Source organism: Rhea americana, unplaced genomic scaffold (assembly GCF_003343005.1).
Source record: "Rhea americana isolate MKP2758 unplaced genomic scaffold, rheAme1 scaffold_92, whole genome shotgun sequence".
Classification (NCBI taxonomy): Eukaryota; Metazoa; Chordata; class Aves; order Rheiformes; family Rheidae; genus Rhea; species Rhea americana.
In genome coordinates, this window is record NW_028187111.1 from 3585056 (window position 1) to 3600679 (window position 15624).

The window sequence follows — 15624 nt, forward strand, 5'->3', positions numbered from 1 at the left end:
TGTTTGATTTCCTCTTCACGTTAATTGAAGGCCAAGGCTGTTTCTAAATAGCTTAAAAAAAAAAAAAAGAAAAAAAGAAAAAAAGTGATGTTGTATTTCCCAAGGAGTTAGCCTTCTGCCAACATCAAGTAGCATCAGACCAGGCTGGGTTTCTCAACAGTACCAGAATCACTGTTTTTTGTTTTAATGAAYATGCAAACAGAAGGTCTGCTCGAAGTGCCCCATCCCTGCCCCATRTCCTTTCTGTTGTGTATGAGATAGAAAAGGAGTTTCTCCAGAACGTGTTGTCCATGGGATAASAGAATTCTCCCTTGATGAGACCTTCCCAGCAAAACATTTCTAAGTGTTACGCTCCCAGACTTTTTAGGCAGGAAAGTGTTGTCTTTGTGATAGACACAGTTGGGGCCTAATGGCTYGTTAACTTTAGCTTTGTCTCTTAGGATCACAAGTGTGGTTCCATGCAGAACTTCACCTTGTATCCCTTGGTCTAAAATGTTCCATGCCACTGTGTCTGTGTGKGTGGGGGGGGGGGGGGGGCTGTGCTACACAGCTTAACATTGGAAAATATTTCCGAAGAATCAATTTCCCTTCTTTTGCTAGAGTTCTTGCAATCACTGCCAATTACAGTTCAAGAAGGAGATGACTCTTTTCCTTTTTTGTGCTGGATGAAAGGCACTCTTTTGCAAAAGCGAAGAGCAGCATGTAAGTCCACATGTGGTTAAATTCCCCACAGTAAATTAGCTGCTGTTTTTCTTTCTCCTCTTTGTACTGTGCTGGGCTTATCTGGGTGTCTGAGTTATGTTAAGTAGTGGGTGCGTGCTTGTTCTCTGTTCTCCTCGCTGCTTTTGCTCCTTGGATTTCAGTTCCAAACATGGTTATCCAGTTGGGGTCTCTCCACTTTCCGTTGCCAAGAGATATACATTCCAAATTCAACACAAGCTCCCTCTGCTCTGCTCCCCTCCCCGCCCCGCCGCGCTCTTACAGTCTCTGTTTTCACTGCCGGAGGGCTGGCGAGAGAGACAGTGCAACAAGATCTCTGCCCAGTCCTCTCCTCTATGAGTTTTCCAGCTAATGGCCTCCACTCTTTCTTTGACTCAGCTCTTTGGTCTCGTATTTGCCTGCTTCCTTTGGTACTGGCGTGGCTAGTGTGAGGGCCAGTTGCCAGTTTGTGAGCCTTAAAGAGGAAAAGCAAGCTCTTTTGGATTATCAAGAGCAAAAACGTCCAGAGGCACTTTACTGTGTTGCTCTGAAGCACGCTGCTGTGTGACCGGCTGGYTGGCACTCAAGAGAAGGAGGAGGAACAGCTACCTGGAGGCTCTGCTTTCAGATATCTGCAGGCTTTTTGTATGATAATTCATTTGCAAAGCAGGACAGACAGGGAGGGTGGGGAGTGGGGAACGATGAGTGGAAGCAGCCTTTCCTGGGACCAGGCAGTTCTGCAGCCCCCCATGTGCGACACCTGGAAGGAGCACACGGAGGGAGCAGCCTACCAGCTGGCCAGTTGCATTGTCCTTCTGGGGTACATGGGGGGAAGTGGCATCTTTGGCTCCCTCTATATCTTTGGCCTGCTGGCCCCAGGCTACTTCTGCTATGCTCTGTGGGGCTGGCTGAGTGCCTGTGGGCTGGATATCTTCATCTGGAACATGCTGCTCGTCCTAGTCTGCTTGCTTCAGCTGGCTCACCTGGCTTACCGGCTCCGCAAGGATATCATCCCAGAAGAGTTTGACCTTCTCTACAAGACCATGTACCTGCCCTTGCAGGTGCCCCTGGAAGTCTACAAAGAAGTTGTGAAGTGCTGCGAAGAACAAGTCCAGTCATTAGTTAGAGACCAGAATTACGCAGTGGAGGGCAAGACGCCCATTGACCGCCTCTCGTTGCTGCTGTCTGGCAGGTAAAGGCCTCCCTGTTTCTGAACAAATTTTGATAGGGGAGCAGTGTGATTTACTGTTCTAGGCATTAGTCTTTCTCCTTCTGTGTAAATGAGAGGTTATGATTTCCTTCTTCTAAAAGGGCTTTGAGATATGTCTGTTGGGGGATAGGGTTTGGGGGGTTATTTTAAAGTTAGAATATTTCATGGAGTGATTTGTATAATCAAATACAGTGAAGCTGCCAACTCAGCCCTGCTTGTGGTACTGTTGGGGAATCCTTACCTCTTTTTCTGTCCTTTTAAAGTGATGTTATTTCTGACAGAAGAAGACCTGGAGTGTGAAAGCCTTGAAAGGTTGTTTCTCAAGGCAGGAAAGAGATGTGCTTGAAGCTGTGGTCTCTGTGGGTACTGGACACATCTCTGTGATGTGAATGGCCATGCACTAAGTATGACGAGTAGTAGTCTTTAGTTCATCTGTTCACCTTAGCCAGGAGTGTTGAAGGTAAAGATTCTACCCTTCTATTCCCAGGGCTTGGAAATTTTTCACTTTGAGAGTTGTTTCGTTAAAAAGAGAGAGAGMTCTCCTGTAATGGATCCCACCTCACTAGACTATTTCTTTCCCTGTGCTCTCATCCATTCATGATGTTCCTTCCTTTGGATCATCAAGGAYGTGGCATGCTTCTATGAGCTTATCTCTTTTCCAATTTGCAAAATCAAAATGTAGAAAGGTAGTAGCGATATTAGCTTTCTACCTGCTGCCAGACACTTGGCATCTACATCAGCTGAGAGTAGGAAAGGAAAGAGACCAACAAATGGGAACAGTGTTAAGTTGTAGGAGCTCATAAGGATTTTCCTTTGGGAAGACAAACCCAGTGTCACCTGGAGCTTCTGTGTTTTACTGCAGTGGTCTATCTTCCTTGTTGAGGGTGGGGAGGTTTAAAGAGGAACGGCTGTCCTTCCTTTTCTTGGTGTTTGTTTTTTTTCCCACCTTTTTAGGATGTGTTAAGAGCATCCTGGGACCACTATCCAACACCAAATGGCAAAAGGCAGCAGCAAACACTTCGCTAACAACCCTTCTCTGTTGATCTCAAAGCACTTCATAAATAACGCCTTTAAAAGCCTTGCTCTGCAAGGTAATCATAGCTGAAGACACCTAGCACAACTACTGTGTGCTCAGAAAGTGCTTGATGTTTCAAGGCTAATTATTCAGAGTGCTTATACAGCTCTCCTGGTCCAAGAATTCAAATCCTTCTCTGCCTTAAGTAGTGTTCTTCCTTCCTTTTGAAAAAGGGAGAAATTGAAGCCTAAAGAGGAGAAGTGTAAGGTGCACTGCAAGAAAAGAGTGAGGAATCACAGCCCAAACCTAGGGAATCCTGATTCTCAGGTGTCTGTTCAGTTCGCATCTTGCTCTTGGCTTGCACCCGTGGCTTAAAGCTGTGCTGGGAGGAGGGGTGCTGTATAAGAAGCAGGCTCTATATGAGGAAAGCAGATCTGTGCACTTGCCAGCTTCCTTACTTCCACTATCTGAAGAAGAGCTAATTCACTAAGAATTAGCTGAAGGACGAAATTGAGTGCCTGTATTTCCTTTAGGTGTCTTTCCCCTCACCAAACAGCTGTGCTGCGCAGCCTCCTCTGTAGTGTACCATATCTGCAAATAATGCTAGTGTGTGTGTAGGGGGGGGAGTTTGTGTTGTTTTCCTTCACACTGGGTGCTCTGAGGCTGCTGTGTGAGCATGGAGGTGCTGCAGCAGCCAGACAATGCTGGAGGAGCAGTTCTGCTCTCTTTTGCAGTGGGAAGTATGCATCTCCTCTGGTATACTATGCTCTGTATTTGTATTTGTATGAGCTGTATTTGTATTTTGTGGTACCCAGTCTACTGCCTTGCAATGAGCTTGTGAGGTCCTTGCAGACCCAACAGACCATTGCTGCTGTTATGGTGCTCCCCTTTTAAACCGAAAAAGTATCGAGACAGGAGAGTCTTGGAAGGGCAAAATGTTCCTGGCTCAGAAGGCCTGCCTTGCAACCCCCTGACCTTTCCACACAGTGTTTTCAATTGACTTACTAACAGTGAACAGAGCCTTATGATTCCTGAAGGCTAGAATTGCCTTTGTGCATCATACAGCTGGGGAACATGGGGCTGGGGAGCAAAAGGCCCCAAATCACACAGCAACGCGATGGTGCAGAGTCAGAAATGGATCTTGCATTCCCTAGAGTTTAAAAGTTCCTGCCACAGCCCCAGGCCTCTGCAGCTCTTTCTTTCTGCTCCCCAGCAGAGCTGAGTGCAAGTTTGACCTTGACATTGCCAGGCAATTGCAGCAAAAATAGGAGAAAGGGATACAAGGGATACTTGGAAGGCAAAGAGGCCAAAGAGATTGAATGATAAATGGCAGCAAACTATAAGCTTGCAGTGTGATGTGCCAGCAAGGATGGCCAGTGTCATTTGGGGGATTCTGAGTATAGAGGCTTCCCAGCATCGAGGCGGTTTATCGCCCCTCCCCTTCCCCCCAACTGTGAATCTCCCCTCCCCTTTTCCCCTCAATTAGGAGGAGAGGAGGAAGAGGTAAGTACAAAGAGCCACAGTCAGAAGTACTTMAAAAGGAGCAACTTGGAGCAATGACACATGCCAGGTGGAGAGAAGGCCATTCCTCCCTGGTAGGGACAGGCTGCCTTCACATTCTGTGAGCTAGTCAGGTTTATGCACCATCTATTTTGCAGCTTAAGTTTGTGTGTCTCATCTATCCTCTCCGCAGGATTCGAGTGAGCCAGGATGGACAATTCTTGCACTATATATTTCCATATCAGTTCTTGGACTCTCCGGAATGGGAGTCGCTGCGACCCTCTGAGGAAGGAACTTTCCAGGTAACTGTGCCACTGCCTTGGCTCTGTAGTAGCCTACTCTTTCTCCTTGCCACTTACAGCCTGGGAAAGGGACAGAGTGGGTTCGTATCTGCTATTCAAAGCTAACCAAGAATAATTTCCTACCCCCTCCTCATGGCTGACAGCACAGTACGGCATGAGTATAATACTCACATATATACACTCTTTCTGAGTATAAGAATTCCATTTTTAGAGGTCTTAGAGGTCAGACTCAATTCTTATTTGCAGCAAATGAAAAACGGGGTTTTGCCCTTGTGGTCAACCCTATAGTATTTGTTTGACTTTCCTTCTGGAGAAGATTACTCAAGCCCACATCTCTCTGCCTTTAACTTGCAAGCCAGGATAGGCTGATCCCTAATCAGGATGTGTCTCTAGAATATGCCAGTTAGGGCATATAAGGAGGGATTTTGCTAATCCCTTGGGAGCACAGGACAGTCGTGAGGGAACRATGATGCTTTGTTAAGAGGTCAGCCAAGTTTAGACTTGCTTAAAACAGAGCAGCTCTCAGAATCTGCTTCCCTTGGCTCTGAATTTGGCCCTTGTAGTTTGTGAGAGGGTTCATGGCTGTCACTCCTGAAAGCTATACCAATGATTATGGTCTTGCAAGAAAAACAGTTGCAGGCAATGACTGACCTTGTGAATGTGGCACAGAGCTACAACTTGCAAGGAGGTGGGTAGCAGAAACTAGGATGTCAGGCCAAGATAACAGGGCAGATGAGGGTAGGAACAGTGCATCTGTTCTGGCAGTGGTGATGCCCCACACACAGATCTGCAACCCAATGGCAGATTGCTGGTAGCTCCTGCACTGTGCTTGCACAAGAGCCAAGTGGAGAGCATGATGGCTGCCCAGTGCTTCTTGGGGGAAAATACTCCCTCTATGGGAGGAGATGGCTGGCCAGATGACATGCAACCTACAAAGATATCTGCAATGTTTTCTAAGGTAATTTCTGTGGAACTGAATGTTCCCACACATCCTGAGTGTCTTTGTGTGGTACATGAGACAATTCCAGAGAAAGGCTGCAGCAATGTGTTGGAAATGCCTCAAACCCAGGYCTGCTTACTTAGAAGCATGAAGAAAGAGCGAGCTATGTGAGACTGGCATTCATTAAGTGAGACGTGACAAGTTCTCGTTCCTGGCAGGACATTACTTTTGACAGCCATACTTAGTTATGGTGATGTGCTGCTTTTGACAGTTGTTTAACCCATCAGTTCCTCTTATCTGAGCAGTTAACAAAACTCCGTTTTTTATTTCAATCTTATTCCCAACACCAAAATCATGTGGGTAAAGAAACCATGTTTGAAGACTCTAGGACTTCATTGTAGGAAGGCAGAGAAGGGTTTTCTTGTTCAAGTTCTCCTCATCGCTGTCTGGGTTAAGCAGCTTCAATTCTGGGCTTAGCAAAAAATGACAAAATGTTTCATTCCATCAGACAATCCAGTTTCTTTATGTTTTCTGCTTTGGCTGTGTCTTTTTCCCACAGAACTGCTGGTTCCCAGTGTCTAGAGGAGYTGGGTTTCACAACTGGCACTCTTCCCCCAGAAGACTAAATTATGAGCTCTGATGCAGGAGCAAGTGTGCCAGGGGGRTTCACAAGTGAATTCTGTCCTGCTGCCCTGGTTAAGAGAGAGGTTTTGTCATTACATTTTACTTTATGCCTTGTGAGAAGCAGAGAGTTTCAATAACTTTGCCAGACATTGGTTAGGAAAATGAGAAACTCATCGTTCAAATTTCCGTGTGATCCTTACTTTCCCTCTCACCTCAGCCTGGGAAAGTTGTCAGGTTTTCACTTCTATATTTCTTTCATAAGACAGCTGCTTGCAACGGCTGTGGCATTAAATATCAAACCCAAGGACACATGCTTGTAGCTAAGCTGTGTTTAGCTTCCTAGTGGCCTTCTGCCATGGTGGCTGGCCAAGGATACCCCTYGATAGAGAATGAAAGGGAGCCCCCAGGATATTTTGGCTCTATCACTTGTTCACTTGCTGGCATCTCTGTTACACTCGGATGTTCTTCTCTGTTTTGACCCTTCATGTGTTTCTCTATGTTATGGTTTGTTTATTATTACTATTTTTATATTTCAACCTCCACACATATACCATATGTGATTTTTTAAAATTATTATAATTAACTTAATCTTATGGCTAGGGAAAAAACGCCTTTTTTGTGTTGGTAAAACCCAAAGCAAAATTACTGTACTTAAAATCAACCAAATGAAACTTCTAATAGCCTGAGATGGGCTCTGTTCCACCTTGGATTATGATATCTGACATCCTCTAATTATCTGTTCCCTCTTTACATGCAAATATGGTAAAAACTGCTTGTGACAGTCGTCTTCTCTTGCTAATCTGCCCTGTGCCACTGTGGGTTGTTAAATGCTGTTCTGCCCTACAGCACCTGTGAGAGTTGGTAAGAAGCAATGCCCCTCCAGTGGGGGGGGGGGGGGGGGAGGAAGACAACCTTACCAGCTGGCACTTCCCATGCCCCAGAACTTCTCAAAGCCTGGGGGGTGTGTGACCCAGCTTGGGGAAGGGGTGGCAGCCAGTCATCTGGGCATGTTTGATAGGCAGAACTGCCCCTCTGTTTCTGCAGGATAAGGCCCTCCATTCTGTCTCTGCTGCCCTATTCTTTTCAGCTGCATTGCTCAGGTGTAGACAGTGATCATCATTTGAATGTGAGAAAGTAAAAACTTAGGAAAACCAGATCTCCATCTTTTGGGGGGAAGCAGGAAAGAAGCAGAGGAGGGTAAAGACCTATGATTATCATACAGATGGTGCTCCACCTCTGCCATCCCTGAAGAGAGCAGGGTAAAGGGGGTAAAGTCTTTTATCAGAGAGGAGCTGCACATCCCCACGGTGGGTGGCTCTCACCAGAGCAGTGCGACTTAYTCTGTTTTCCCTTGTGCTGCTCTTCTCCCTGCCCCGCAGGTCACACTGACGGCTGAGACTGACTGCAGTTATGTCACCTGGCCAAGAAAGAAGCTATATCTCCTCTTGAGGAAGGACCGCTACATTGCCCGCCTCTTCTCATCACACCTTGGCTACGACATCTCAGAGAAGCTGTACTCCCTCAATGAGAAGCTCTTTGCCAAGTTTGGCCTTCGCTTTGATATCCGCTTGCCCAGCCTCTACCACGTCCTAGGACCAGCCTCCTCAGAGGCAGAAGGGGAGCTGGAGGAGTGTGAGGAGCAGCCACCTCATCCTTCGCCTGACTGCATCCAGTCTAGCACCTCAGAGCCTCCTCCTCAGCCACCACCGCCTCCGCCTGCTCCACACCCCAGGGTCTCCCGGCCTGACAGTGACCTGCTGGGTGAGGACTCTACCAGTCTTGTCTTGGAAGATTTTGCTGAGTTGCCAGGGTCTTTTATGGACTATGTGAGCGAAGGGGAGTACATGAAGTGAGGGCACTCCTAGCATGGGCACGCATCACCCTTTGTGGGATTCTGGTGTAAGTACTCRCTTGTGGAAGCAGGTCCTTCTCTCTTTGCCTGGGCCTTCACAATGCAATTGCCTGTGCAAAGCTTAGCATTAACTCCACCTGGAAGAAGTGAGGCCTAACACACCCTTGTCTCTGGCCCTGTTTGCCAGAGGTTTGATTCTTTGCAAACATGAGAAAGTGTTAGAAGTTCACATGGCTTCCGTCAAGTCCTGAGGTGCTGGGATACATACAGTGAGGTGCCTGGCAGCCCCAGAAGGAGGTTGAAAGCAGGTGACTAGTAGGCCTTATCACTTCCCTCCTGGAAGTTTCCTACCACAGAATAGTTAAACTAGCACAGAACACTGTCTCTGTTTATAAGTATATAGATGAGTCCATAATTAGGTATCAACTCTGCACCTCTCTCTCTTTTTTTTTTTTTTTTTTTTTCCTTTTTCTTTTTCTTTCATGGAAATCACCTAAAATAACCACATGATTACCAGATGTACATACTTGGTCATAATTATGTTAGCAAAGTCTGTGCCACTGCTGTGAGATTTGCTGTGCTGCTGCATTTTTCACTTGCTTCCACAAAGAATCCCAGATGTGCTGGATCTGTGAGAATTTTCTTCAGGAAAAGTATGGTAAGACTTAATTCCAGGCATCAAAAAGTGAGGTGGAAGAATGGGCAACTTGACTAAAGGAAACTGCTCCTGGCTGTATCCTCTCTCCATCTCTCTGGGGATGAAAAGGAATTGTAAGTGTGTCCAGACTGGTGGGTGGTATAGGACTACCCACAAATACAGAATGGGTTCAGCTTGGCTTGCTGTGAGGTAGAGCTGTGCCTGGATATACGCCAGTATTGAACTGAGGAAGACTTCCATAGGCACTAAAGCAGACAGCCTGRGTAAGGTTGATATTGATTAAAACAGCTGCTGGGTTTAAGGTGGATTTACAGCAGGGGCTGCTGCACTTCTTCCAAGTGCACAATCTGAATAGCACAGAGAGCTCAGAGTCCTTCCTTTGCCTGCCCATGGTGGCAGACCACAGCACTTGCTGTCCTCACTGTTTCTGTTAAGCTTTGGCTCAGCCAGGTTATTGACAAGACTGCCCTGTGTGGTAGAGCCGTTATCTCCGCCGACCCTGCGTGGGTTGGCAAGTGTTGTTTTAATGCATCCCAAACTTTCCTGTGCAAGTCCACAGGGAAAATACTACAGAAATGTTCTTCCTGTCTTCTGTGGAGCGGGAATAATGTGATGCCTTCTAAAATGCTAACTTCTTGCTCTGCAAGAGAAAAATTCCTGAGCTTGGTGAATGTTGGGGCAGAGGAGTGACTCAAGCAAACAGAAATAGATACTAGGGTGACTCGTGCTTGAAACTCACATTCAAATGGCCAAGACTCAAATTCCATGCTAAGCTACTTTTAGCCAGCTGCTGCATGCCAGCTGCTGCATGCCAGCTGCAGTCCCTGAATTTGCATTCCTATTGCCACCCTCTGATCACTGCTTTCTGGCATCCAGTGGCCAGACACTGAGCTTGGGCCCAGAATTTCTGTCTGGGAAGTGACCACTGCGGTATGGCCAGTGGTGGATCTCTGTGCTCCCTTGCATTCTGCAGACCCCCTGTGCTTCTTGGTAGGTAGTCCCTGCACATGAAAGCTGAAACTGGTGTTAGCAGATTGCCCTATTTTCTCCCCTTCAGTATGTGCGTGCCAGCTGGGTTCATATGACAGAGAGGAAGTGGTGGTGCTGGGCTGCGGCTGGGGAGATTGTCTTCCAGCAGGGATCCTTGASTACTGTGTAGTCCAGCACTCTAGCTTTCCCTGCACCCAGATGGGGCTACTAATGGGTGGGCTTAAGAAGCAGAGAGATGATCCGAGGCTGTGCTGCAACTGCTTGGTCATGGCCTTACCAGAGGGGAGCCTGAAACAGGACACAGTTAGTATAAGCCCTGAGAAGTCTGCAATAATCTTCCCTACTCTGCAGTGCGGTGCAAGCTTCACTGCTCTAATAGCAAGGGGACTGTCCCTCCTAGGGGATCTAAATAAAAAAGATCTTTGGATCAGATAGCAGTTGCTATGTGCAATAGGCCTGTGGTGGGAGAGGCCTTGTTGGCTGTTTCCTCAGTTATTGTTCTTAGTTTTTGAAAATGAACTATGGTCTTCCTGTTTTGTACGATTATACTTTGCATTGAGTCTCTTGCCCGTTCCTGTACTGCTTCTATGCCTCCAGACTTTAAATCTGGGATATGAAAGAACTGACTAGAAAAGGAATAAGTGTATCTGGTTTTCCCTTAACTGGATTTTAAAAAGTTAGCTTTTATTTTTTATTTTTTTTTAATAAAAGGCATAGAGGGAGAAAGAACAAAAAGATTATTCTTCCTTTGTTTCCTAGCTTAGAAGTCCTAGGAATGTCACGTCTGACCAGTTCTTGCTTTGCTGGTAGACTGCTTGGGAATATAGATTTGAAGCTTTTTCAGTCCTTACTTGGAGAAGTAGGAACACTGAATCATTTATGAGACAGCCATCCTCCTAACTGTCAGGCATTTGTGTTGAACAGATGCAATCAAAAATAAATGCAGTGAGTATTGTAAATGAAGTAAAGTCACTTTGCCTAGACTTTGCTTGTATGTTGTCTCCTCAGCAGAAGGATGTCCTTTCTCAGGTCATTGGCAGAGTTCTCCTGGCTGATCAAGCTCAACAAAATCAGAATTTCAAAAGAAATTTTAAAAAGGGGGGGAGGGGAAGGAGACAGGGAACACCACAGCTTTTTTGACTCTAACCTTTCAGTTCTCCTTTTTTATATCAGACAGTACTGTGAACATATATGCAAGAGGTATGTGTATTTGTGTGTGCATATGTGTATTGGGGAGAGCTTCTGGGACATGATGAAAAACTGTTCTTTCTTTTACATAGTCCCTTTAAAACTTSCTAGAAGCTTTTGTCTTTCTAGACCTTGTGAATGAGGCAGTATCAAGGTGTGCTAATATTTGGAGTGGAGACCTGCAATGCAAGCCCAAATGTTTCAGAAGCAGGCATTTTAGTGGATGTGGGGGTGTGACCTTCCTTGTCTATCAGTATTGAGACAACAGCCTAGTGTGGTATTTTAATATCTAAGGTTCTTAGACAAGGAAATGCAAACCGTTTAGTGTGACACCATAGTAGAAAGGTAATTTCCTTGTTCTGCTCACCTCTTAGGTATTCCTAGGCATGTCACCTCACAACAGCAATTGCCTTCAATAGCAAGTCAATGTTAGGACAGTATTTCATAGTGACCTGAGCTTCTACTTGCATAAATTAGTGACAAAGAGCAGCTGCAGTTCTCTGTTCTGGCCAAGCACTCATCACGGCTCAACAGACAATCTTAGCAGGCTAGCCATGGCCTGGGGAGAGCACTTTCATAACCTGTCTTTTAGGAGTGGTGAAAATGCTAATATTAAATGCGGATATTCCCTTCAGTCCTGTTGTTCGAAGTGAAACATAGCTGCGGTTCCAGAGGTCAGAGCTCCCCTGGGGCTTTCCCCTGTTCTGTGCTCACATCTGCTTCCCAAGCAGCTTCTAACATGGGTAATTACTTTCTGCCTCTCTAAATTCCCCTTGCTGAAGCATTTCAATGCGTCATGTTCCTTTTTGTTATCTGTAGCTACAGTAGCCACCTTGCTATGCTACAGTGCTGGAAATAATTTTTGAATGTCCAGTGTTGTACAGATCATGAAGAACAAGACATGTTCTTGGGAGATATATTGGCCTACTGCATTTATCACCTAATTCGTTAAAGAGTTTCTAGTCAGGTGAAGAATAAAATAGACTGTGATATCCCACTGATGAACACTTTCTTGTCCTGAGGAGAACTGTTTCAACAACTTTCAGGCTGCCTGTTTAAAATAAACACATTGAAAGATTCTGTTCAAATCTTGCTTTGGTAGTGTACTGTGATATAGCTCAATGACCCCTAGCAAATTAAGTTTTATATCTTAAATAGACATTCAAAAAACCAAAGCCATCTGTGTTTTCTTCCTTTCGTATAGTGTTTGCTCCAGTTTGTTGCTATAAGATGCTTGCTGGATGTGGAACTGCTGTACAATTATGTCTGTGGGTTGGTTTTCTGTGTGATGGGCGCAATGTAAGGATCAAACCCCAGTGCTTCGTGGCCTATAGCCTGATATCTGAACTAGTAAGAACTGCTCTGGGAGCAAAAGCAAAGGAATTACAATCTTGGTGTCACTGGTATGACAGGGGATGCTTGTGAGAAGTTTGCTTTTGCTGTCTCAGAATCTGTGTGTAGCACTAGTTTCTGATTTATAACATGCATGGAAAAATGATGTAATTTTACATGCTGATTTAAGAGGAGAGGGGAGAAGGACAGGTAACAGTGGGGTCCATGAGGCTTGTGTGTTGGAAAAGTTTGGAAGACAGGTAAGAATTATTGCTGTGATAATAATGGTGGTCTCTCTTTCTTTTTCTCTCTTTTTTCCTTCCCTTCCACTGCTTTTCTTCTGCAGGCCCTGGAAACCTTCCTGGGAGTTACCCTCATCCTCTCTTCAAAGGACGAGCCCCTTTGGCTCCCACCCAGACCCCTGAACTATAGGGAACAACAGGCTGTTTGGATCCCAAAGCCCCTCTGGAGAGGTGTATGCTCACATATGTTCTTGATCAGATAGACACTCCTTAGCATGCGCTGAAATGTCTGCCTGCAGACGAGTACACTCGGCAGCATGTGAAGCACACTTGTGAGACTGCAGTGTGACACTCCAGCACCTCCCACCCCATGGTCTGTTCACCAGAGCTGCCTGCCTCGATGCGTTTCCCTGTTCTGTTTTCCAGACCTGTCTCTCTGAGGTGTGTTGGCAGCTCCAATACCAAGGCGCACTGATCTCACCAGAAACAATACTAGCCTGCTCACAGAATCTGTTTTCCCTTTGATTTGATGGCTCCCATTAAAGACAGAGATGCAATTGTTGGTGTTTGAGGATTTGCAGAGGTAGATGTACTTTTTGAAAGATGAAGGGTATTATCAAGGTGTGGGGGAGAGGACAGTGGACAATGGGATGGACAATGGGATGGATGAAGGTTTCGATAACAGACGTGAGATCGCAGAGCTTTAGGTAGAGGTTTGGTGTAATGTGTCTTAATGGGCACCTGCTCTAATCAGATTGAAATTCTATTTCCAGGGATTTGCCCTTTTCATATATGACAAGCACCACTTAGCAATGGAGTTACCAGTTTCTGAGGCAGATGACAGATTAGTTGTTTGAGTTAATTTATTTGGATAAGAAAAGGGAGGAACTGGGACTATATTTCTGGGCTCTCCTGACACAAGAGGCTGGGGGCAGGTTTAGGCAGGAGGAGCCTGAACTCTTTTTCATGCTCAGTGGAGGATGGCCTCAAGGTGCACACAGAGGCAGAGGGAAGAAATGAGTGAGTGTGAAAGGTCTGGGGAGACCAGCAGTGAGGAAGAAGTGCAATATGTTAGATGAAAATGGTACAGAAATTGAAGGCTGCTTCCAAGTTCAGCTGCAACAGGATTTGGCTGACAAGTTCCCCTGGCTATTTCCTCTGTCAGGGAATTACAGAGACAGCAGTGGAGGAAATCCGTATCTGGCAGAGCATAAAGCACCAGGTGAGCCTCGAAGACTCTCCAGCACAAATTTCCAGGGGAAAAGCAAAGAGCCTTAGTCAGCATTCCTATGTGCAGGAGAATGGGCTGGCCCCAGCTCTGGAGATCATCCTGGTAATGACTGTCTCCATGCTCAGTTGCTGTACACTTCTGCTTCTGCCTGTCCCTGTCTCCCTTCAAAGCTAGGAAGTGTTTCCAGCAAATTGACGCAAGAGGTTGCTAGGGTCCGTTTTGCAAGGAAGTGCCAGTTCTGGGCTCCCCAGTACAAGAGAGACATGGAGCTACTGGACAGAGTCCAGCGCAGGGCTACTTACGAAGATGACCAGAGGGCTGGAGCATCTGCCCTAACGGCTGTGAGAGCTGGGCCTGTTTAGCCTGGAGAAGAGAAGACTGAGAGGGGATCTTCTCAACATGTACAAGTATCTGAAGGGAGGATGTCAAGGGGATGGGGCTAAAATCTTTTCAGTTGTTCCATGCAACAGCACAAGAGGCAGTGGGCAAAAACTGAAACACAGGAAGTTCCGCCTGAATGTGAGGAGGAATGTCTTCACTGTGAGAGTGACGGAGCACTGGCACAGGTTGCCCAGAGAGGCTGTGGAGTCTCCTTCTCTGGAGATCTTCAAGGCCTGCCTGGATGCAACCCTGTCTAATACGCTCTAGGTGACCCTGCTTGAGCAGGTGGTTGGACTAGATGATCTCCAGAGGTCCCTTCCACCCTTACCCATTCTGTGATTCTGTGAAGTGCTGCTTAGTGCAATGAAACAACTGGCCTATCACAATACCTTATACACCTGCCTCAAGTAGTGGATTGAATTTCCCACTGCCCATAAGTGCCTGCCTCTTCAATCACAGCATTAGGTAGCTGGGATCTCTGCCAACTTGTCAGAGGTGGACTCTAACCCTCTCCTGACTGTACGCTGGAGATGGTATTTGTTAACTAACCCTGCAAACAGCCACACAGCAGGGCCCAAAAACTTGGACATGAGCTGAGAGCAGGAGCTGAGAGCAGGAGCTAACTGCAGTGATGTGTCTAGTAAAGCAGTACTGACAGCCAAGTCACTGAGACTTTCTCAAGGCAGAAATGCCTTTAGCATGCCCCTATCTCTGGACTAAAATGTTCATGGTGCACTTTTGGATTACCTGGTATAGCCAGTTCAGGGATCCAGAGACCATGGTCTACAGAAATATTTTGTGGCCAAAAGTAATGGAAGGCTTGTCTCCTTTAATTTGCAGATACATCAATGCAGTGAGGGGATGGAAAATGGATGGACGAGTGAGGGCTGTCTCTGTTTGTGTCAGTGTGTCCCTCACATTGTAGTCTTCTAGCCAGTTCTTTCCAGATTCTTCCAGGTATGAAGAGCTATGCTGAGTTCCTGGGACTAGTTTGTGTTTGATGGCCCTGTAGCTCAGATGCTCTTTTCTCCTCATATTACCTTCTATTTTGTGCAATTGTTCAAAGCAGTGCAAAATGGATGTAAGTAGGTTACTATGCTCCTGGAACTGTTTCACTTCATGTGAGCTTCAGAGAGAACGAGCCAGCAGCCAGAAGAGCTGCTCCGGTCCTGTCATGGAAAGGAGATCCATTCTGATTGCTTGGCAGGAATACTAACATCAAATCAATAGGGTCTCACTCTGAAAGTATCTTGTAGGTGAAACTAATGAGTTTTGCATTGGAATTGTTGGCTAACCACACTGTCCCCTCATGCTGAGGAAAAATAATAACTTGCACCTTTAATATGAAGATCTTTGGAAGCTTTAATAAAACACAAATGAATCATCCCAACATTCTCTGTGTAGAAGGAGTGACATTTATCTCTACTTTTTCTTTCTTATAGATACAAACATCGAGATTA

The 15624-nt window shown here is 46.0% G+C and overlaps 1 protein-coding gene across 2 annotated transcripts; it reads left to right on the forward strand.

Moving 5' to 3' along the window:
* The first annotated feature begins 1381 nt into the window (after positions 1-1381).
* On the forward strand, positions 1382-15554 carry POPDC2 (popeye domain cAMP effector 2). 2 transcript variants are annotated; one of them, XM_085324681.1, is made up of 4 exons: positions 1382-1891; positions 4618-4726; positions 7670-8051; positions 12657-15554. In XM_085324681.1, the coding sequence occupies exons 1-4, from the start codon at positions 1401-1403 to the stop codon at positions 12740-12742; spliced, it is 1068 nt and encodes a 355-aa protein (XP_085180807.1). In that variant the 5' UTR covers positions 1382-1400; the 3' UTR covers positions 12743-15554. The 2 variants fall into 2 exon arrangements, with proteins under 2 accessions (XP_085180807.1, XP_085180806.1); XM_085324680.1 differs by having other exon boundaries at positions 7670-8189; positions 12657-12748.
* Positions 15555-15624: the final 70 nt, after the last annotated feature.